The sequence below is a fragment of the Hemicordylus capensis genome, chromosome 5 (genome assembly GCF_027244095.1).
Source record: "Hemicordylus capensis ecotype Gifberg chromosome 5, rHemCap1.1.pri, whole genome shotgun sequence".
Taxonomy (NCBI): Eukaryota; Metazoa; Chordata; class Lepidosauria; order Squamata; family Cordylidae; genus Hemicordylus; species Hemicordylus capensis.
Genome location: NC_069661.1, coordinates 142914223 through 142939156, shown reverse-complemented (window position 1 = coordinate 142939156; position 24934 = coordinate 142914223). Strand labels below are relative to the sequence as shown.

The 24934-nt window shown below is 44.1% G+C and overlaps 1 protein-coding gene across 3 annotated transcripts in view; it reads left to right on the top strand.

Moving 5' to 3' along the window:
* The window catches only part of CAMK1D (calcium/calmodulin dependent protein kinase ID), a 322158-nt gene that overhangs the window by 248346 nt on the left and 48878 nt on the right, over window positions 1-24934 (top strand). For all 3 annotated transcript variants that reach the window (XM_053253950.1, XM_053253951.1, XM_053253952.1), the window contains exon 5: window positions 17304-17430. In XM_053253950.1, coding sequence (XP_053109925.1) covers window positions 17304-17430 — 127 coding nt within the window. The remainder of the gene's footprint in view (window positions 1-17303; window positions 17431-24934) is intronic.

The window sequence follows — 24934 nt, the reverse complement described above, 5'->3', positions numbered from 1 at the left end:
AGTAATATAGAAGTTTGTAAATTTACTAAACAGCCCTACTAAGCTGTTTGTGAGCTTCCAAGGCCCACAAAATGCTGAGGACAATTGAGTCACAAAATGTTGACTGTATCAGTTTTAAAAAAAACCATGGAGGAGAGAAAACAGGCCTTTTTTGCAGTTGTCTGAGGTCATCCTAAATGATGGGTTGTGTGCCAATCATGCCTCAGGAAGACAGGAAGTAAAACTTTAAAACAGCTGTTAATATCCGGTAGTTAGGTATGAGGCGCCAAAAACCCCAGTTCTGTTCCTGTCTCACCTCAGGCAAAAACAAATTCAGAGAGCTCTGATCAGCCACTATTTTCAGGCTATTTTCCCCTCCCCTGTTCTTCCTTTCACTCCCCCTTCTTTGTGCCAGGTGGGAAGGGAGTCGTTCCCAAATTCTTTCTCCAAATTCAAAACACTTTTTACGTGTTTTGGCTCCTATTGGCTCCGTTCCCCCCCCCTTTCTTCTGTTGGTTTTGTATCTCTTTCACCTTTCCACTGTACCCCCGCACTCCATATGGAGCCATCACATACCAGGGACCTTTTAGGGGGTTCCCTCTCAGAGGGCCCCCATTCCGATGGTAGATCAGGCACCTACAATGGTGGTAACCGTGACTTTCCTCTCCGTGATACCAAACGCTCCCGCTCTCCCTCTCCTACTGATGCAGGCAGCATTCCAAACCCTCCTGCATCTCCTGATGTTTCTGCTGTACCTGATCCTCTGGAGCTTCAGAAGACCCATAAGAGCCAGTGTGGTGTAGTGGTTAGAGTGCTGGACTAGGACCAGGGAGACCCGAGTTCAAATCCCCATTCAGCCATAAAAAAAACTAGCTGGGTGACTCTGGGCCAGTCACTTCTCTCTCAGCCTAACCGACTTCACAGGGTTGTTGTGAAAGAGAAACTCAGGTATGTAGTACACTGCTCTGGGCTCCTTGGAGGAAGAGCGGGATATAAATGTAAAATAACAATAACAAGCCGACCCCATACAGAGCACCTGTTCGCTCTTTGGGGCCGGCTACTTCTCTCTCTCTCCACCCCCCATCTCCGGCGGGGCCGAGTGTGGCCGCTGCCGCCAGCCGCCGCCTCGCCTCCGCGGCCGGGCCGGGCCCGCCAGCCGCCGCCTCGCCTCCGCGGCCAGGCCAAGCCAGGCCTGCCGCCGCCTCCGTCTGCCCAGCCAGTCAATTCTCCTGGTTGCGCCAGGACCAATCAGGCGCCCCCGCAGCCCAGCCAATCAGCTGGGCTGCCGGGACGCACGTTTGAAAGGCACACCCAGGAGAATTATATATATAGATAATAAAAGGCTTCCAAAAAATCAAAGCTTCTAAAGGAAAAGGGATTGAAGCCCTCCAAGAAACAAAAACAGCCTCATGACTACACTAAGCAGCACAAGAAGAAAACGAAACCGCCAGTCACCCGTTTGAGCAAACACTTGCTGTTCCAGGCAGTGTGCCAACAGTGCCTACTGTGGCGCCTTCCACCTGCCATTTTACAAATCCAAGGCGGCACGGATTCAACGGCTATTCCAATGGGCTATCTATGTATTCCAATGGGCTATCTATGTACATCCATGACAAAGACCACTGGCATACGACTGGGGGAGGGGGAACCGGCCCACCGATCATTCCTCTGCATCCCAGCCAGCAACTTTGGCATCCATGGTTCTTCCTGAACTTCCGACCATGCCTGCTGAACCTTTGCCAGATCAACCTCCTTTTCCAGTGGAGGATGTGAGTGCTATCGCTTCGGGGAATACCTTTCCATGCAAGCCGATTGCCCCGAATGTGGAGCTGTGGCTCAAATATTTTATTCAGAAGGGACTTAAGGTATTTTCTCCCCATACAACTCTTCCTCAGCTTCCCTCTCCTCCTTCCAGTCCAGCCCCAATTCCTACTGCTTCTGCGCCTCCATGACCAAGATGCCCTGTCAAGCCTCATTTTCTCTCTTCCTCCCCAGGCTCTAGCCCTACTATAAGGAGGCCATTCCAGGTAATGAGAGGGGCCAATTCCTACCTAGAATACTAAGGCATAAAAGGAGTAAACATCATTTATACCCCTCTTCCTCTTCCTCTAAAGAAGATCTCCCTCCTCTCAAGAGACCCTTTTGCCCTACTCCGAATCCTTCTCTACCAGCTCCCAATCCTCAGCTGAGACCACTTAACCCTGTTCTCCTTCTCTCCCTCCCCCATTGCCCCTCTAACCGACCCCCCGGGTCACCCCCTTTCTGCCTCCTCCTCATCTTCTGATACTGAGGAGGGAGAGATTTTGGAAGAAGAATCCTCCTCTTAGTCTACTAACTCAATCCAACTGTTTGCAGCTTCAGATTTTAAGGTCTTATTAGCCAAGCCACAAAGAGTCGTTAAAGAGGTTTCACCCGATGCGGTTGCCCAATCCCAGCCAGGCTTAGACCAGGTGGTTTTTCTCTCCACCTCAACTACTGCCCTCTCCATCCCATTCCCTTCTTTATGTAGGGATACCATGCTGACTGAATGGAAAATACCTTTCTCTGCTAAGGCTACTACTCCATGCCCTATAAAGCTTTATACCCTACCTGATGATGTTATGGCTTTGTTAGTTCCTCCCACTGTAGATGCACCTGTAGCACAATTGGTGTCAGGAATACTCATGAATAAGGATGGAGATGAACAGCTCAAAATCCCTGAGGATAAGAAGTGTGATTTTCTCTTTCGCAAAGTTCAGGATGCAACAGCCACCGTTATTAGAGCAGCCGCTTCCAATTCTATCTTTGCACGGGCATTGGTTTTATGGGCAAAGTAATTGGTGCAACTTATTCGCCCGAGAACACACAGCTTAGACAGGCGATTAACAAGTTAGCTAAGGCCGCAGTCTTCATGGCCGATTCTAGTTTGGATTGTATCCAGCATGCGTCCAGGTCCATGGCAGCAGGGATTGCAGTTAGGAGATGACTTTGGTTGGAGAACTGAAAGGTCGGCCCCAAATTGTTTAGGAATGCTCTTGATCCAGTCCTCGTGCAGACATGGGACAAGAAAAAAGCAATGCCCATATCCAGGACGGACTTGCAATTCAACACCTGATCCAGATCCAGGCCATAGAACCAGTACCTCCAACAGAACAATGGCGGGGCATCTATTCAATCTTATTTTTGGTACTGAAGAAGGATGGCTAATGGAGGACAGTTCTGGATTTAAAAGGCCTGAACCATTTCATCCAGAAATTATCCTTCATAAGGACAGCCTGCTGGATCAGGCCCAATGCCCATCTAGTCTAGCATCCTGTTTCACATAGTTGTTGTGAACAGCCTGGCTGTCACTAACACAAATGTAGCCAATCAGGCTACTTCAGGTTCATTATCCATGAGATCACGTACGTTCGGGGGAAAGGGAGATAAGAAGCATCCCACACAGACTAGAATTTTTAAAAGCTTTATTGAAACTGTGGTTACATTCAGGCAATGAAGCATTTATTCCTTGCAATATAAAGTTCTCTACAGCATTCTTAAACCATTCATCCTCACTGAAACAGTTAAACAGCAAAAAGGCAGTTTCTGTTCAGAGTACATTGAAGGACGCATTCTTCTGTCTAGTCTGGGCTAGCAGCCAACTCTGCCTTATCTCTACTTCTCCACAGCTACAAACCAAAACAATTTCCACATAGCCCAGTTCCAGCTGAAACAGGCATTCCCTTAACTAATGCAATGATTTCTATGACAGTTAAATCATACCAAGAATATAATGCAAGGCCCTATCCACCCCCAGCACAGTACTTCCAGTGACTGTTTCTGGTGTCTATCTTACGTTTCTCTTTAGAATGTGAGCCTTTTGGGGACAGTATTCTATCTTATTTGTTTGCTATTTCTCTGTGTAAACCGCCCTGAGCCATTTTTGGAAGGGCGGTATAGAAATTGAAATAATAATAATAATAATTCTGCAAAAAATACAAAAAACATCTGCAAAAAAATATATGCAAAAAATACAAGCTACCTGTAGCAAAAAAATTGGTGAGACCATAAAACTGAAAAAGTGGTAGAAAATGAAGATGTAAAAATATTATGGGACTTCTGACTACAAACAGACAAACATCTGCCACACAATACACCAGATAGAACTGTAGTTGAGAAGAAAGAAAAACAAGTCAAAATAATCAACATAGCAATACCAGGGGATAGCAGAATAGAAGAAAAAGAAATTAAAAAAATCACCAAATACAAAGATCTACAAATTGAAATTGAAAGGCTGTGGCAGAAAAAGACCAAAATAATCCCAGTGGTAATTGGCAACCTAGGTGCAATTCCAAAAGACCTTGAAGAGCACCTCAACACCATAGGGATCACAGAAATCACCATCAGCCAATTACAAAAAGCAACTTTACTGGGAACAGCCTATATTTTGCGACGATATCTATAATAACCAACAGTATTGATGATAAAATTCAGCCATCCCAGGTCCTTGGGAAGGACTCGATGTCTGGATAAAACAAACCAGTCAATAACACCTGTCTGACTGTGTAAATAAATTATAATAATAATTCCAATTCTTAACAGGAAAAGTGCATTCCTTTCTGACTTTTTAGGCAGGCAATCTACTAAATGCTGAATAGTTTTCACAGCATGAGCGCAGGAAGGGAGAAAGAGAAAGTTCAACCTGTCAGCTGTAGAGCGAGACGGAAGAGCTGAGAGATGGGAGGGGGAAAGAGGCTAGTTACGTATTAGATGAGTCAGAAGCGAGGAGAGGAGAGGTGGAGGGAATGAAGGGGGAAGAAGAAATGGCGACAAAGATAACAAGCCAAGGCAGGACGCTGTTAGGCCAGCCAACAGAGGCTAAGACCAACCCTTCTGGGAAGCAGGAAGGACAGAGATTGCATGGAGGGGAAATAAGATGAGAGAGGTTAGTCTTGTAGGAAGGCATTGTTGTTGATAATACTACTGGTCAGTCGTTTGTAGTCCTTCGGAGGCCTTGAGGATGAACAGGAAGCTGTGGGCTGTCCAGGCAGCTTAGGAAGCCAAATGCCATGGCAATCTTTGAGGCACAGACTTGCCTTTACAGGCTAAGGCTCACATATTAGCCCAGGGGCCAGAGGATGTGCCTCCCTGGGCTTCTGAGTCACTTCCCTTCCCTGCCTGTTCCCCTGCCGTTTCCACTTGCCTCTGGGAGGGGTGTCCCTTTTATAAACTCTCCTCATCCTCCTGTTTGTCATAGCTCCCATCAAAGACAGTCACATCAACTCTTAAGTGTTGTCATTCTAAAGTAAACACTTTTTTGGTCTCCCACCCTTCACACCAGTGGGGTCCAACTAACATGTTTAGTTGGCAACAATCCTGTTTATGCCTAGCTGGACCAGTCTGTGGTCAGTTCCCCAAGTTTCGTTGGTGCCTTCAATTCCAAGAAATATTATTTAGAGATAGCAGGCAAATAATTGTTATTAGAATATAGCACATAAAGAAATGTTATCAGGAGATATGTTATAAAAGCAGTTCTGCAGTTGCTGTGTGAAAGTATGTACTGATATCTAAAATGTGGTTTTCTAAGACCTTCTGAATATGATTAATATAGCAAGTTTCAAGCTGGTCCTCATAACTGGCATCCACATAGCACAATGCAAAACAACTCCAAGGTAGGACAGGGTAAATTTCCCTTCTCATCAGGCTTTGATTACAGAATAAACAATTCCATTCAATTACTTTGGCTCAGCAGAACCAAAGTTCACACTTCAGTCCCTAGCAAACCAGACATTTTAGACAAAGGCCTGAGTTTTACCTTTTGTAAAACTCTGCTGCTGGTCCCAATCCCAGGGTGCCCACCACATAGTGGCCCACCAGATGCCATTGGAAGCCTACAGGCAGGAGTTGAGGGCATGCCCTCTCTCCTGCTGTTACTCCCCTGAAACTGGTATTCAGAGGCATCCTGCCTCTGAGGCTGGAGGTGGCCTATAACCCTCAGACTAGTAACCGTTGATAGACTATGAAGTTATCCAAACCCTTCTTAAAGCCATCCAGGTTGTTGGCTGTCACCACATCTTGTGGCAGAGAATTCCACAAGTTGATTATGTGTTGTGTGAAAAAGTATTGCCATTTGCTGGTCCTAAATTTCCTGGCATCAATTTCATGGGATGACCCTGGTTCTAGTGTTATGTGAGAGGGAGGAAAATTTATCTCTATCCACTTTCTCCACACCAGTCATGGATTTATAGACCTACATCTGCTCAAGAGCAATGGCCTCATAGTAAACTTTTGGAAAAGCCACCTTATTCCCTCTCAGTCCCTTCAACACCTCGGAGCGCTATTCAACACCAGCCAGGGCATAGTCTCATTACCTCCAGATCACAGGGTCAAAATATCAGTCCTGGTGCTTCCTCTCTTCAACAGGAGACCTCATCTTCCTGGCCTAACTCCTGGGCTCTGTGATATCCTGACCTCTAAAATGGCCCCTCCTTCCCCTCCAAGATCTGATCATGACCAGAACACACAGGCTGGTCACTCTAACTCCAGAAGTCCTCTGATCTGTTCACTGGTGGGTCTCTCCTGTGATGCTCCAAGGTCTCCCCTGTCTCCACCACTGACATGATTGTCATCAACTCTGATACCAGCCTGTGAAGATGGGGGGCACATTGCATCAGTTCAAACAAAGAGCCTGGTTGCCCCCTAGAAGCTTCAAGGAGCATCAACCGGCTCAAACCGAGGGCCACCCACCTCTCCCTGCTGCAATTCCTTCTTCTGATAAAGGGTCACTACGTCCTGGTTCACACTGACATGTCCACAAATTATCATGTCAGAAATCAGGACGGTACCAAGTACCGATCCTTGATGAAGGAAGCAACCCTTCTATTCACTTGGGTGGAAGAACACCTAGCTTCCATCACAGCCAAGCATCTTAGTGGGGTGGCCAACCTGACAGCAGACTGGCTAGGCCAGCAGACCATAGATCTGGCAGAATGGGCCATACACACAGAAATATTCCATCAAATCACCACCTAATTAAGTTCCACACTCATGGACCTGTTTGCCTCTACAATCAACCACCAGCTCTGGAGGGTCTACACCAGGTTCCACTCACCCATGGTGGAAACAACAGATTGGCCCTTGGCCCTCATGACTCCTTTATGCATTCCCTCTGACAGCCATCATATCCAAGGTTCTTCAAAAGCTCATTCTAGAAAGTGCAAACATCCTATTTGTCACCCCATGATGGCCCAGAGGACTGTGGTTCTCAGACCTGGTCTCCCTATCCACCAGGGATCCATGGCTGCTCCCCCACCATCCCAATCTCCTCTCACAGGGGCCCGTTCTACACCCAGATCCAGATTGGTTCCAACTCTACGTTTGGATGTTGAGCATACCTCACTAGAGCATAGCAGCCATGCAACCTCAGTGCAGAACACCATCCTAGCTTTGAGGAGGCTGTCTACCAGTTGGATGTATCAAGCCACTTGGTCTGATTTTTTGAAGTGGGCATGTAGAAAACGTTTTCCTCCTACCTCACCATCATAGCCAAGGTTCTTCAAAAGCTCATTCTAGAAGGCGCAAACATCATATTTGTCGTCGCCTGTTGGGACAGAAGACCGTGGTTCTCAGATCTGATCTCCCTGTCCACCAGGGATCCGTGGCCTCTCCACCATCATCCCAATCTCCTCTTAGAGGTGCTTGTAGTACACTCAGATCCAGACTGGCTCCAGTGCTACACTTGGATGTTGAGCGCATCTCACTAGAGCATAGCAACGGTCTGGTTTTTCGAGGTGGGCACATAGAAAACTTTTTCTCCTACCTCAGCAGGGATTCCTGAAGTTCTCTCCTTCCTCCAAGAGGGTCAAGACATCGGTCTTCATCCCAACACTCTACATAGAAAAGTTTCTGCCCTTTCTTTGGTTTTAGACCTGACTGTCCAAGGGTCCTCCTTGCTTTACCCTCACCTCAGACGTTTCCTTAGAGGAGCTAATATCTTCTCCTCCTGTACATAGATTCCCCTCTTGGGACCTCAACAAGGTCCTGAATGTCCTTACTCAGCAACCTTTTAAGCCACTACAATCAGTACCCTTAAAGCTCCACTCATACAAGGTCCTCTTACTCATGGCCATAACCTCAGTTCACAAGGTGTCAAAATTGGGGTCCTTGTCAGTGCGTAAGGAACTTTGCACTTTCCAGCAAGACACTCTCATCCTCTGCTTAGACCCTACGTTCATACCAAAAATCAACTCCACCTTCCACAGGTCTCAAGATGTGGTTTTCCCATCCTTTTGCCTGTCACCCATCCATCCTAAAAAACCCCCCGATGGCACACCTTGGACATCCGGAGAGCGTTCTGGATCTACTTGAGCCATACCAAATCACTCCATCATTCTGATTCCCTTTTCGTCTCCTTCCACCCTACATCCTTAGGTACAACGGTATCCAAGACTACACTTGCTAAATGGATCAGGGCTGCTATTTCCTTGGCATATGAGTCTCCAACTCCCTGCCCCAGGGGGCATCACAGCACATTCTGTCCATAGCGCCAGTACTTCAGCCGCATTCTCCGCTAACGCCCCTCTTCATGTTATTTGCCAAGCGGCCACATGTTCCTCCACATCACCATTAAGCATTATAAGATTGCTTCCTTCCACTCAGCTCAAGCTGCTCTGGGTCTTACAACAAGTGGTCTAACCACCTGTTCTTCCCTCCCTATTCCACTTCTTCTGCTTGGGCAGGGGCGTAACTATGATAGGGCAAGGGGAGACAGTTGTCTGGGGGCCCACTGCCTTGGGGGGCCCCCCAGAGGCAAGTCACATGACTGACTCCCCCAGCCACACACCTGCCGGGCTTCCTTCAGTTGTATTCATCCTCCAAAACTGATGTGAGTGTTAAGACCTGGAGCAACCAGAACAGCATGTCTTTCTCTAGTACCATTAAATGACTTGCATCATCCACAATTTACAAAACCTTTAAAAAAATCATTTAGGATGATGTTTGATTGTGGGACACACACACTTCACTATGCTTTTTGTGACCACTATTCAGCCTCATTTAAGATTTCTTTACTTCATGAGCTGAGCTTCAGTGAGGGGGGGGGCATTTTAAAATCTTGTCTTTGGGCCCCCTCCAACCTTGCTACGCCCCTGTGTTTGGGCATGTTCCATCACTTAGGATGGCCTCAGACAACTGCTGAAAAAGAAACCTTGGTTTTACCTGTTCTTTTTCACAGTATCTGATGTCATCCGGCCCACCCACAGATGGTCTTTTTCTGCTCTGTGCAACTGGGGTCCAGTTGTGGGAGGAGGGGCTTCCAGGGTACCAGTTTTTCTATCCTTTCTTGCTCTCCCCACTCAACTGCTCTGCTCTGATCTGTTCTATTTGTTTTTTCTGGTAATGCTCTCTCCCACTCCCCCGCTTCTCACCATTACATCCTAGAACCTGCCTTTACCTAGTTCGGCAGTCCGGAACTGGAGGTTTTGGTGCCTCATACCTAAATACCAGCTATTTTATTTATTTATTTATTTATTTATTTGACATATTTTATACCGCCCCAAACTTGCATCTCTGAGTGGTTTACAACAAAACAAAATACATGACAACAGAAAAGTTAAAACATTAGTTAAAATAAATGACAGCAGAAAAAGTTAAAACATATTACCAGCTGCTTTAAAGTTTTACTTCCTGTCTTCCTGAGGCATGAATGGCGCACATCACATAATTTAGGATGACCTCAAACACTGTGAAAAAGAACCCTTCACAGGTAAGACCAGTGTTTCTTTTTGAGCTGCTAGTAGATCATAGTATCCTTTAGGCAGAGACAGTTGGATGAGAAAACCTTCAACATCCCTTTCAATTCTAAAATTCTGTTATTCTATTATTGTGGTCAGGAGGAAGCATGCAGTACGATATTAGAATAGAATATATTAGAATAGATTTTTATGTATATGTCACTTCTCCACACAGAGATTTATGCTACAATAAATGTGTTTGTTTTTAAGGTACCACAATACTTTTTGTTGCCATCTCAAAACATGTGGCTTGTACCTTGATATCTCTGTGACTGAAGTTGCAGGCACCTTTTGTAGCCTAATAATAATAATAATAATAATAATAATAATAATAATAATAATAATACCTAGATTCAAGGAAAAAATACCACCTAGATTCAAGGAAAATTAGAGAAGTCCTGGAAATAACAAAGCAGCAAATAACAGCAGTGTCAAAGAAGATTAGCAGATATGAAGCCAGAATTACACAACACAGGCAGAATCTCCAATTCCAGTCGAATCAGAGACGTTTCTACCAAAGCATAGAAGGAGAAACTGCAAGAAACGCAGAAACACCAAATAAAGAAGGAACAGTGCAATTCTGGGGGAAATTATGGGACAATCCAATAGATTATAATAAAAAAGCAGGCTGGATGAAAGAGGTCAAAAAATGTAACCAACAAATGCAAGATCTAATAATAACACCAGAATTAATAAGTGAAAGAGCAAAGAAAATTAAAAATTGGACTGCGTCAGGCGACGATGAACTGCATGGTTTCTGGCTTAAACACCTAACAAGCCTTCATAAACAACTATCAAAACAGTTCAATCACATTATGAAAGGCGGTGATAATGAACAATGGCTAACAACTGGGAAAAATCATCTCATTATGAAAGACCCAGCAAAAGGTGCAGTTCCAAGTATAGACCGATAACCTGCCTGCCAACCATGTTCAAATTATTAACTGGAATAATAGCAGATGAAGTGATGCAACACTTATTAACTAACAAACAGCTTCCAGTTGAACAGAAAGGAAATTGCCCGAACACCAGAGGCACAAAAGACCAGCTGCAGTTTGACAAAATGATTTTAGAAAACTGCAAGAGAAGAAAAACCAATCTAAGTGTTGCATAGATTGACTACAAGAAAGCCTTCGATTCATTGCCTCACACATGGATACTAAAATGTTTAGAAACAACTGGTGCCAGCAAAAACATTCAGATATTTATAAAAAAAGCAATGAGCATGTGGAGTACACAGTTAACAATCAATGGCGAGACACTTGGACAGGTTAGCATTAGAAGAGGCATTTTCCAAGGGGACTCACTATCCCCTCTATTGTTTGTAATCACCATGACCGCACTTTCACAAATACTAAACAAAACAGGCCTCGGATACCAAACATCTAAAACATCCAGCCAAATCAACCATCTGCTGTACATGGACGATCTGAAGTTGTATGGAAAGTCCCAGTCAGAAATCGAATCACTGCTAAACACTGTCCGTATATTCAGTAGCGATAGAGCAATGGAGTTTGGACTAGACAAGTGTGCTGCATTAATAATGAACAGAGGAAAAATAACAAAAACAGAAGGAATAGAACTGCCCAATGGAAGCAAGATCAAGAACCTGGAAGAGAAAGAACATTACAAATACTTGGGCATTCTCCAGGCTGATAACATCGCACACACTGAAGTCAAAAGAAAAATGGGAAGTGAATACATCAGGAGAGTTAGAAAAATCCTCATGTCCAAACTCAATGGCGGGAACATCATACAAGCCATAAACACATGGGCTATACCTGTGATCAGATACACTGCAGGAATAATAGAGTGGACCCAGGCAGAGCTAGAGACGCTGGATCGTAAGACCAGGAAAATCATGACCATCAATCATGCTCTGCACCCCCGCAGTGATGTAGATAGGCTCTACCTCCCTCGCAGCTCAGGTGGCAGAGGAATGCTGCAAGTCCATCAAACAATAGAGAAGGAGAAAAGAGGCCTTGAAGAATATATCAAGGACAGTGAAGAAGATGCACTTCAAATGGTCAAGAACGAGAAACTATTCAACACCAATGAAACAAAGCAGGCCTACAAGAAAGAACAAGTCAAGAACCGAGCAGAACAATGGAAAAATAAGCCCCTGCATGGTTAATATTTGCACAATATAAGTGGAAAATCAGACATCACCAAGGCCTGGCAATGGCTTAAGAATGGCAACTTGAAGAAAGAAACAGAGGGTTTAATACTGGCTGCACAAGAACAGGCACTAAGAACAAATGCAATAAGAGCAAAAGTAGAAAAATCCACCACAAACAGCAAGTGCTGCCTTTGCAAAGAAGCAGATGAAACAGTGGACCACCTAATCAGCTGTTGTAAGAAGATCGCACAGACTGACTACAAACAAAGGCATGACAAGGTAGCAGGGATGATACACTGGAACATCTGCAAAAAATACAAGCTACCTGTAGCCAAGAATTGGTGGGACCATAAAATTGAAAAAGTTGAAGAAAATGAGGATGTAAAAATATTATGGGACTTCCGACTACAGACGGACAAACATCTGTCACACAATACACCAGATATAACTGTAGTCGAGAAGAAAGAAAAACAAGTCAAAATAATTGACATAGCAATACCAGGGGATAGCAGAATAGAAGAAAAAGAAATAGAAAAAATCACAAAATACAAAGACCTACAAATTGAAATTGAAAGGCTATGGGAGAAAAATACCAAAATAATCCCAGTGGTAATTGGCGCCCTGGGTGCAGTTCCAAAAGACCTTGAAGAGCACCTCAACACCATAGGGGCCACAGAAATCACCATCAGCCAATTACAAAAAGCAACTTTACTGGGAACAGCCTATATTTTGCGACGATATCTATAATAACCAACAGTATTGATGATAAAATTCAGCCATCCCAGGTCCTTGGGAAAGACTCAATGTCTGGATAAAACAAACCAGTCAATAACACCTGTCTGACTGTGTAAACAGGAAATAATAATAATAATAATAATAATAATAATTCAATTTCTATACCGCCCTTCCAAAAATGGCTCAGGGCGGTTTACATAGAGAAATAATAAATAAATAAGATGGAGATATGGCATATCTCTGGATGTTCATGACCCTCCAACCTGCCCATCCTCCATCTGGTCCTTCCATGATTATTTATGAGTGCAATGGCACTGGTCCTGTAAAAATTTGGAACTCTTATGCAACTGAAGAATTGCTACAAACTCTTTTTCATACTTTGACTCTTAGTAATTTTTCTTGTCCTGTTTGTTATATTTTTTTAATACAGCTGAGGAATTAGTTGCTTAGTATCATATTTTGCTAACCCAGTCTTATCCTGAAATAATGTGATTTGCAGGAAATTGCTTATAAGAGTGATTTCTGACACAGAAGCTTTGAAGAGCAAACACAAGTAATTCAGGCAATGCTCTGGATAAGCTGTTAATGCTTCTATATTTTGCACCTGAAGGAATTCCTTCGCTATACTTTTTAAACAAATTAATCTTATTAGCATCACATGCCAGAATGAAATATGAAATGTAACTAAAAGGAGGACTATGAAAGAGAATTAATTTACAACTTACTTGGGAGTTTATATAAGGACATAGTAATGAAAATAAAGTCAGTAGGACTGAGAATTCTGTGGCTGCATTTGTCAGACAGAGGGCGTTTCCAGAGCCAGCTCTGCAGTTGGGCAAATGGACAAGTGACCTAGCAACCAAGTTTTTGGGGTACCAGAAGACCATCTCAACTAGCTTGTAAAGAAAGCCGCAGACATGACCTGACACACACTACAAGTCTCCAGGGATCTCTGCTCCCAAGGAAGACAAAATGCCATATATTTATTTTAAAGGTATTCTATTTATGACTTAAATAGTCATGATTTGCATTCAACTGGATGTCATTTGGAGAGGATGCAAGTCTACAGATAGTCTGCAACCCTGATTGTTGTGAACCACTCCTAAAGTGTATTCTTGATAATAAATGCAGAAGCCAAGGGTGGAGGTTATTCTAAAGCAGGGGTTCCTTCCCAACCTGTGGTACTCCAGAGGTTGATGAACTGCAATTCCTATAATCCTCAGCCACAATACATTGTAGCTGGGGTGATGGGAGATAGTTCAGCAACCTCTGGAGTTCCATAGGCTGGGACATTTGGAGTACTGTGTACAATTCTGGTCACTATACCTCAAAAAGGATGTTATAGAAAGTACAGAAGAGAGCAACCAAGATTATCAGGGGCCTGGAGCACTTTCCTTATGATGTAAGGCTACAGCACCTGGGGCTTTTTAGTTTAGGGATGGGGGGAAGACAACTGAGGGGCAATATGATAGATGTCTATAAAATTATGCATGGTGTGGAGAGAGAAATCTTTCTCCCTTTCACGTAACACTAGAACCAAGGATGAAGCTGACAGCCAAGAAATTTAGAACCGACAAAAGGAAGTACTTTTGTCATACCCAACACATAATTAACCTATAGAATTCTCTGCCACAAGATGTGATGACAGCCAACAGATTGGATGGCTTTAAGAAGGGCTTAGATAAATGCATGGTGGGCAAGTCTGTCCGTGGCTACTAGTCTGAGGCTACTAGTCTGGCCACCTCCAGCCTAAGAGGCAAGATGTGTCTAAATACAAGTTGCAGGGGAACAAAAGCAGGAAAGAGGGTTTGCCCTCAACTCTTACCTGTGGGCTTCCCAGAGGCATCTGGTGGGTCGCTGTGTGAAACAGGATGCTGGACTACATAGGCCTTGAGCCTGATCCAGCAGGGCTGTTCTTGTGTTCTTATGAACCCCTGTTCTACAGGGATTATTCATGAGTTTAAAAAAACAGCACACAACATGCTCAGTTCTGCAACTGAAAACAAAGAATGACTTTGCTAAACCTAGTGTAATGAGAGGTTTTTTAAAAACCTCACAGGTTATCATGTAATAACTGAATAACATGGTCTTTTGAATCCGCCCATTAGAAATGCCTGTCTAATATGGGCTTGCAAAAAGAAGTTGAAGATTCTGCCATAATATGATGTTTCTGCCTTAAATGGTGGTGCAACTCTTTACATCAACTTTGGATTTGGACCAGGGAATGCAGTGGTACTATATCACCCATCTGTTTCTTGTCCTTTCTTGGAAACCTCTGTATTGCATTGGGTTTATAAAAGGAACATGTTAAATTAGGGTAGGAATTTGTACCACTTCCTTGCAACCCCTTTCCCAGTGTTTTCGGAAATACTGACCCTCTTTCTCTGTGTGCATTTCAAAATGTTCAAGACTGATTCTGTGAGGCACAACTGTAGTTTCTGCGAGTACACTGGATTAAATTGAGGCTGCTCAATGCCTGGCCAAGAATTATCCTGATCCAGACCTTCAGTAATGTAGCTGCCACAGAAGGCAAATTAAAGTTCCCAGAAGTGTTTGTGTAAAGAAAAGGATTAATTAAACATTAATGAATTATAAAGCATGTGCTGAAGGTCAGTTGCATCATAGCAGATCAGTCTTTTGGGAGCACAGTGTTAGTCTGAAGCCAAATTTACATTAATATACTGTAGCTCCCACACAATTTCATAGAAGGCTTTGAGCTATACCAATAAATACAGAGGCAGATAGGCATACTTTCAATTACTACTTTTGTTATTTTAGCTATTCACTTGAGCACAAATAGATATTGAGATGCAATTTTATTGACTATTATGGGTTTGTTTTGTTTCAAAATAGGCTGCAGTCCTATACACACTTACTCATGCCCCATTAAATACAGTAGTGCTTACTTCTGAGGAAACATGCATAGGCTTGGGCTGTAAAGCCCCCTTTTACATGTACCTTTGCCTCCATGGATGCCCCTGAGTCCACAGCTGCTCCCACACTGAGCTGGGTACCTGCAAAGGCTTCATTTAAGAGAAGCTGGTGTCGTGTCGTGGCTAAAGGACTGCTCTGCAAATCAGGACTTGTTAGTTCAAATCTCTCCACTTCCATGAGCTCACTAGGGAGTCTTAGGCAAACCGCTCCCTGCTCATCCTCCACTGCTGTGTGCAATTGGTCCCAAATCTGCTTCCATGCCATTCAAGTGATGCCCAACCCTACACAATACCTCAGCAAATATCATGCAGTACATTACATACCTCCTTGGGCCTAGTTCACTGTTTGTGAAGGCGCAGAGCCTGACCACCGGCGGCCCGTGTGCGGCCGCAGCAGCTGCCCCACTAACCCCGCCCCCTGCGTCTGACATCAGACACAGGGGCTAGCCACGCCCCTGCATCTGACATCAGACATGGTGGCGTGGTCTGGCTCCCAAACGGAGCCTTGAGGGAAGACGCAGCACCAGCCTTAGTTTAGCTCCCGAAGGGGCCGCATGGCCCCTGCTCAGGAGCTAAACCAGCACCCCCGCATCTGACATCAGATGTGGGGGGCATGTTGGGGCTGCGAGGCACGGCCCCTGATTGGGCATGGCCCGGGTTCTTTGAACCCATTGGCCCAATGGTGGCTCTGCCCCTGTGTGAAGGGCATCTGGATGCCTGTTCAAACCTGGAGAAGAGCTGCACCATGGAGTCCTCCCTAACCAGCAGCCTTTAGTTTCAGATGAAGTGGGCAGTATTCTCTGTGAGGTTTGCTGGTTTGTGGGGCACTGCTGCTTTGATACAACTTCCTCTTTCATAAAGAACTTATTTTCCTGCAACCAGTCTAGAAGTGGAACACTAATCAATGGCTGGCATGCTGACTAAATTAATCAGCAGAAATCCCATTCAAATTAATAGGACAAGTTGATCATGACTAACTTGTCCTATTCATTTCCTTGCAACTTGTGTTGAGTAATGTAGCCAGGATGTCAGCCAGTAACTCCACCTGGCATGTGGTGCAAATCACACCAGCTGTTCCTAGAACACATTCTATCAAAAACATTGGTGCATCTACAAACACATCTGTATGTGCAAGTGACTGCATCTCACTAATGATTCATCTCACTGCATCCCACTAATCTTTAGGATTACTACCCCCCCCCTCCTCCAAAATCTTACATAGCTGCAAAAGAGGCAGCAATGCAACAGGGAAAGTCTGTCTTGGAAACCGAGAAAACTTCTCCATTTGAATGTCTGCTTTCTTGTGTTAAAAATACAACACCCTGGCCAAGAGAAGATGACAGCACTACTGGCATTGAGTAACCTGTTGCTTAGAAATACAGAGAATTTCTAAAAAGAAAAAAGAAACAAAAAAGAAATACAGGGTACCTGTACTTTTAATAATTGTGTAGAAGAGGACATTTCAGCCAGTCCAGCTTTTCTCACCCCATGTAATCAGTTGCACTTGCCAAATCTCCCTTTTCTGCACAACTATTAAAGAAAGGTACAGGATGTAGCATTAATAGTAGAGGAATACTCTACTAAGTGTGCAGTAATTAATTATAGCAATGACTTTTTGTACTAAGCTATATATCTTGCAAGCAGATATTTAAAAGACTGTTTACAAAACTGATTTGGCATACAAGAATATAAGAAAGAAATTACTTAACCAAGATCTATTTTCCTTCCTGCAATCAACTTGATTCATGTACCAGAATTTCCACCCCCACCCCCTTAATATTCCTACAGCCTGAAAACCTGTTGTACTACAGCCAGGATGAAGAATCGAAAATTATGATCAGTGATTTCGGACTGTCAAAAATGGAGGGGAAAGGTGATGTCATGTCCACAGCATGTGGCACTCCAGGATATGTTGGTAAGTGCTTTGCATCATAATTATCCAGGATAGTTCTGTGTGAATTTTCCAGCAACATAATTGCTCTTTTATCCACTGATCCAGGCCTGAGCAGCTTGTGATTGACCCACCAGCCATATATGATTACCCAGCCAAAGTTTGGTACACTTCCTGCTTTTGTTGACTTCCTAAGATCGCAAAAATGAGTGGAGGGGGTGTCAGGGATCTGACAGGCCACAATATGTAGCTGGTAGGATGCGTTTAGCTTGGTTGATCAAATGTTATGAAGACCAACAAAAACATCTTTCTGCTGTTAGAATGAGGTGTTACAGATACAGATTAGAAAACATTTTCTTCTTCTTTTTCTTAAATCTTTGTCCTGTATTTGAAAGGATCATGCTGTGAACTGAAGTATCATTGTTAGAGGATGAGTTTTATTGAGGCTAGTGCTTGCAATTGATTGGAAACAAATGAATGATGCCCTTCTGAGCTGGAATGGTCTCTTCAGTTGTATCGCTGGAACAAAGGCACTTCAGTTAAGGCTGCATATACAGTTCATATATCCTGTATCACATTTTAAATTAATTATGAAGGGTCAGGTTTTCTTTTTCCCCTGGCTTACTCCAGGGGAAGTGCTAGTAGCTATGATATATGAGATGTATTTATTTTGAGGTTTAAGGAAATGTTCTCAGCTTACAGTAAATTGGCTTTAAAGAGCTGTAGTTGGTCTGCATCTAAGCTCAGAGCTCTGTGCATACACTATAATTCTGCTGAAGCTCAGAAAAGCCAGAGAATGTTGCATTGAGTCAGCATTAACTGTCTTGTAAAGATAGTTGAGTTGATAACCCAGTTTCACAAACCTAGAAGATGGAGCACAGAGAGAGCAAAAACGCAGCAGGAGTATTACCCTTCATATGAGTAAAATATATGAGGCACACTAAGTGCTTGATTCAAAGTCAACCATACATATAATATCAATCTGTCCCTTACATGCAGACACTTAAAACAGTTGCCAGGCTCATGATGCTTTTAGTCCCTGCACCATTCGTAAACTGAGTTCAGTGATTTGCAGAAAAAGAGGCTCATATTGACACCCACATTCAAGAAATAGCCCTCAACTTTCTCCCTTCCAGCCACTGAGTCTCCACAGATGTCACTGTTACATATCCCTCTGTGCTCATAGGTGTTGTTGCCTCCATGGCTGCTGGTCCAAGTATCGTAAAGACTTACACACAGTTCATGTGTTTGTATAGCACACAAGCAACTCTCAGCCTCTCAGAAGGTATGGTGCTTAGAGTAAGCAGAGAGTACCTGTGAAATACATATAAACAGGATCAGAGTATGGAATCCATGGTATAACCAAAGGAAAAAATAGCTGAAGGGGCAGGGGGAAGCATCCCTTTCTTGATTTATGGTAGGATATTAAGTGGTCTGTTTCATGTGTAGTCTCCATCCTTCAGATTATGTAATTTATAGCAGTAGAACAGAAGGTCATCTAAAAAGTAAATCTGTCTTATGAGCATGGCTTCAGCAATGTTTATGACAGCACTTAAGCATTCAGGTACATTCAGTTGCCATATCAGAAGTTACCAGGTTTTTTTACATGTCATGCTCAGCACAATAAATGCAAACCATTTTCTTGGGGCAGCAGTATGTTTATGGTACCAGGGAGTGCGCCATTTGAGAACTTTGTCCTGATTCAAGAAGTATATGCCAGGATCCCTTGGACTACTACAAAATGTGCTGGCATATGCATGAGTTGCATCCCAGTATCCTCTGCAACAGTTCAAGGACCAGAGGGTACACTTCTCAGATCAAGCTGTCCAGCTGTTTAAGTTAACTCTTGACACAAATGCCCATGTGGAGTGCATGCTTCTGGTGAATTCAGCTAAGAATATATTGGAAGTGTGCAATCCCTCAGCCTATCACTACACATAGATCCAAAAATAAACAAAAAGCACTCTCTTTTTTCTGTGATAATCTGAAACAAAAAAGCAGATTTGTTGTTCAATACAATGTAACTATCATGATATTATATATATTTATATTTTTTACTATTATATTTTTTACTATTGTGGAAACCAGAGTCAGCCTCTACTGGATTGAATTTTTTGATTTGGTTTGGTTTAGTTTCATGAGACTCAATTAGAGACCTTGTTTCCAAAGTTCAATATATGAGTTGTGTGAGAGCTCATTTGAAAATTCCCCATGTTGCTTGTTCTTTTTCCTTAATTAAAATGTGCTGGAGGATCATTGATCAAAAACAATATATCTCTAACAAGCATCTCTCCCCTGCCCCCCCCTTCATTCTCTTGATTGAAAAGTGATCAAGGATGAGAGCTTTTGACTTCTATTTTTCAGAAAATAATCTCATTATACTTTCTAATGCTGAAGTTGATATAAGGAGAAAATAATGCTTCTTGGAAATGGAGAGAGAGAGAGAGAGAGAGAGAGAGAGAGAGAGCGCTTCTCAGAACATTATTAGTATCTGGGTTATTTCAACTGATTACTTGAATCCGGTTAGCTCATCCTTGTATTATTGATGACAAGAATTGATGTGTGAACCCCACACAGAATTTTTTGCTAGAAAACCAGTTTTCTAGAAAACCAGTGTCTGATTAGGAGTGGGGAGAGCCAGCTTCAAATCTCCATTCAGCCATGAAGCTGACTGGCTGTCAGGATCCACCCTGGACTGCCTTCAGGGTGCTCCTCAGATGAGAAGGACCGCAATTAGATCCCAGGGGAATCTTCAGGAAAGGACCCCAATTTGGTCCCTGAAGAACCTCAAGTGACTGGGTTCAGGAGAGTCTCCAGCACACAGAGGATCTCAATCCAATGCTGGAGGAACTGGGGCCAGAGGTGGTCCCAAGAGGAAGGGCCCAAGGAAGATCCTGAGATGGCCAGCACAGACACCATGCTCCTAGAGCAACTTGCAGGTTCCCTAGTTGAGAACTCCCAAGACACATTCGTAGAGGACCCCAAACCTTCCACGTTTTACTCAGGGCGTATCTAGGGGTAGGGCAGGCAGGGCACGTGCCCCGGGCGCCACTTGAAGGGGGCGCCATTTTGTAAAAAAAAAAATTTTTTTAATGGCTGCCAAAAACAAAATGCCAAAAAAAAATTTAAAAAAAATTACATGCTCAAATGGCCTCTGTGAGGCTCTAGGTCATGCCAGGCTTTGCAGAGGCCATTTGAGCATGCGCGGTGGCCATTTTGTTTTCAGTGGCCTTTTTTTTAAAAAAAGATTGTTTTTTAAAACGGCCACTGCACATGCTCAAATGGTCCCTGCGAGGCCAGCGGGGTGAGGGGGAATCTTTGCAAACCCCCCCAGCCTTTAGGAAGGCCCCCAAAGGGGCTACGGGTAAAAATAATAATAATAAATATATAATATAAGACACTGTACACATATTCAGATTGGCACTATGTACAGAGAATCAGGGCTTGTGAATACTGAGCTGACGCTTAAGAGCTAGGATTGTATTCATTTGCTCTTACTTTGCTTCTTGTGATAAGTGAGTTAAATGGGATGTCTTGCTAATATGGCTATTAATTGTGAGTTTGTCTTTGAATCAGTGTGAAACCCTTAATATTAAGGCCCACTGGGAGTTTCTTGCTCTCTTTCTCTCATTTTAACTGTCTTTCTGAAAGACTAGAATATATTCCAAGCAGTGACACAGTTTACTCTGCATATCCTTTAATTATTTACAGAGTATCTGAGAAAAGTCAAATTCTCCATTTATTTTTAAAACTTATGTAATGGTAATGCTACAATGCATAGTAGAGAATTAGACAGGCACTTCTGTTTAGTTTTCCAAGTACATCTCCACATATTATTTGGGTATTTCATGAGCCCCCACATACTGAAATTTGTAGTTTTCCAGCATTTTTTGGTCTGGCTAAGTCCACTGCTAAATAGTTTTTGAAATGTTAAAAGATTAATGAGCTTGACTTGTATTTTTCAGCTGATATTATGGTAAAGTTATCTGAAAGATGGGTGTCAGATGATTGGACAGGGGGCGCAATTTCAGTGTTTGCCCTAGGCGCTATTTTCCCTAGATATGCCTCTGGTTTTACTGCTGCCCACCTCTACCAGACCCCCAGATAGTCCCCAAACGGTCTTTCAAGCAGAGCCTGCCAATCCATCAGGAGCGCCAGCTTCATAAAACTTAGGCCAACTTGTAGGAACAGCAGAAGAGTGCCTGACTGGTTGAATGACAACACTTGCTTGAAGTGTTGAGAACACTTGAGAAAAGGCGTCCTCAGGAGCAGGATGTCTGCTCAAAAAGTGGCAGAAGAATGGCTACCGCTACCAAGGCTAATGAGCCACAGGCCAGCCACAGCCTATTTAATGCCTAAAATGGCTGCTGGGGCAACAGCTCTTCTTGCTGTGGACTCCAGCTCTCCTGTTCCCTGAATCTAGTTCCGAGTTGTTCTGCACTACCTTGCTGCTGAGGCTACACCATTCTTGAGCCCCGTCTTCTACTCTCTGTGTGCACTTTCAAGTCTGGATTCTTCCCAAACTGCTGACCTGTGCTGCTAGTATCAGGTGAACACTCCACAACTCTGTGCTACATAGCTAAAGCAAGACAGATCGTTCTAGCCACAGACAACATTGGAGTAAAATGGCAGAAGAAAATCAGACATTCCAGGCATGTGTAGACAAGCTGATAGCTGAGGTGGCTCATCTCCAGACACAAGTGGATTCTTAGAGCTACCGCCAGCCCCACAGAAATGCCCAGTCAGCCTACAAAATAAGTTTGAGGGAGATCCAGAGCTGTTTGTGGCCCACTGTTGACTGTATATCAAGTTAAGGCCTGAAGATGTTCCTAACACCCATATGAGAGGTTGCTTTGTCATTCCTACTGAACAGCAGGGCTGCAACTGTCTTTCAGATTAATCCCTTGCTCATGACTTTGAGACCTTCATCACCCAATTGAGCTTGACTTTAGCTGACCCGCCACAAGGCTGAAACAGCTAATTGGAAGGTTTGGCATCTGTGACAGGGTTGAGGCACCTTGCCCAACTGCATCACTGAATTCCACCGGGTTGCCCGGGATCATGGGAGTCATCCCATGAAACTGATGGCCAGGAAATTTAGGACTGACAAAAGGAAGTACTTTTTCACACAGCACATAGTTAATACTGTATATGGAATTCTCTGCCATGGGATGTGGTGATGGCCACTAGCTTGGACGGCTTTAATAGAGGCTTAGACAATTTCATGGACAACAGGCACCTCCAGCCTCAGAGGCAAGATGCCTCTAAATACCAGTTGCAGAGGAGCAACAGCAGGAGAGAAGGTATGCTTCATAGAGGTATAAGTTGGGGAACAGGATGCTGGACTAGATGGTGCTTGGGCCTGATCCAGCAGGGCTGTTCTTATGTTCATATATTCTTATGGACTGCCTTGCTAGACCAGTTTCTGGGAGGTCTGGCAGATGAGTTCCTAGATGACCTGGCCTGTGTGGAATGCCCAGGGACTTGGTCTGAACATTTTACTGGACATAGATGGATACCCTAAGAACCAGCATAGAGCCTAGCACCATGCCCACTCCCCTGGCCAGTTGCCTTGTCCTGGAGGGACTCCGCTACCTGTTGGGATTGCTTTAGAGGAGCTGATCCAGATCAGTGGGGCCTGACCCCAATGAACACCAGAGGAAAAGCTTCGCCATTGCCAGAACAACCTGTGCCTATACTGTGGTCAATTAGGCCATTATATTTGGAGCTGCCCTAACAATGGCCAACCTCAGTAGACAAGAAACCCACTGCCCCAGGCTGTGTAGAGCAGCCAGGCCTAAGACATACCACCTTTAGCACCTCCCTGGCTCCAAAGCCCCCCACGGGCATGCCAGGAATTTTACAGTTTCTGGACCACCTCTGTCTGTCTATCCACCAAGGCACTGGTAGACTCAAGTATTACTAGCACCTTTATGGACATTTTTACAACTGGACGTGAGGGGAGTATGTAATCTGGTGTGCATATAGCCGGGGATGAACGGAAAACTGCCTTTTTATGCCGATATGTTCATTTTGAGTACTTGGTGATACCATTCAGTTTGTATAATGCACCAGCTGTATTCAGCACCTATGAATGATTTTTTCTGTGACTATCTTGACCAATTAATAATAATCTGTCTATATCCGGATCTATTCCAAACACCCGCAGGATCATCCACAACATGTCCAGTGGCAGGGGCATGGCCACCACTGAGCAAGGGGATACAAATGTCCCTTGGCCACCAGTGTGTGTGGGGGGGGGCACCTGTGAGCCCCCCTCCTTAGGTTGAGGGTTGTTGCACCATCTGGGGACCCCTTTCAATGCTGCCTCATCTGTTTTTGTTCTGTCATGGCAGCTGAGCACTTCTTCTCTTCCTCATCATTGCCACCCCCGCCCAAGCTTCTCTTCAGCCACAGCAATAGGATCTCTCCCTCACACCGCGCCCTTCACTCTGCATGTGTTTTTTAATCTTTCTTGCTCCAGCAAGGAGGGAGTGGAGGAGCTGGCATCCCAGGACTGTTTTCTGGCTTGCCCCTTGAGAGCTGCTTCTGTGAAAGCCCCCAGTTTCTCCCCCAGAACTGGAACTTCAGTGGAGCTGTCATGCTTCAGGATTGCTGCTAGGCATGAAGGAAGGAAGGCTTTGAGTAAACTCAGTAGAAAGGAGAGAAGAGTATTTAGAATTCTACAAAGTTTGCCTATGTGGTTAGGTGCTTGTAAGATAGCATTTAAGCGGGGGGGATTCAGTGCCTTCCTCCTGCAGGTTAAAAGTGAGGCTGGAAATGCATTCAAATGCTGTGCTTGAAAGTTTCTCTTTTGATTATACCACCCCGCACTGTTCAATGGCAAGTCCCAGCTCCAGAAGAGGAATTGGGGGCTTGGCATGGATTGGAGTGCTGTTTGGAGAGGAGGGCTTTGGAGAGGACCCAGGAACCCTATTGCAAGTGTGAGTTGGCTTTTCTGTCTTTGCTTTCTTCTCTCCAGCAGCACCCCCCGAGGCCTCTACCAAACCCGGCAGTGAGTTAACAGGGGGGAGGGACCCATATAAAATGGGCGGGATATAAAATGTATTTAAAAAAACAAAAAAACTAAAACCATTAATAGGGTCATGTGTAGCCCTAGTTACACATATAGTAATCAACAACATTCACCTGTTCCAAAATGGGTTTTTTGTCTTTGCTTTCTTCTCTCTCTCTCCCTGCCCGCCTCATACAAGTTTTCCTGTGATTCCTGCCTGCCCCCCCCCCGCCCCACTTTCATATATCTCCTGAATTGGGTTGTTAAGGGGAGAAGGAGGCTGGGTTGTTGTTCCTTCCTGTGCAGCCTCAGGCTGCAGCATTTATTTATTTGTTTTACTTGAGGTTCCACTTTGCTTGGTATTGCAATGGTAAGAGCCCTGGGAAACAGGAGAGAGTGCTGAGGCTCCCCTTTGAACATCTCTCTCTCTCAGCTCTTGCCATCTCACCTTTCCCTCTGTTATTTGGAAGAGCAGAGATGAGGGAGGCTATTGTTCTATAAACATCTTTGGTG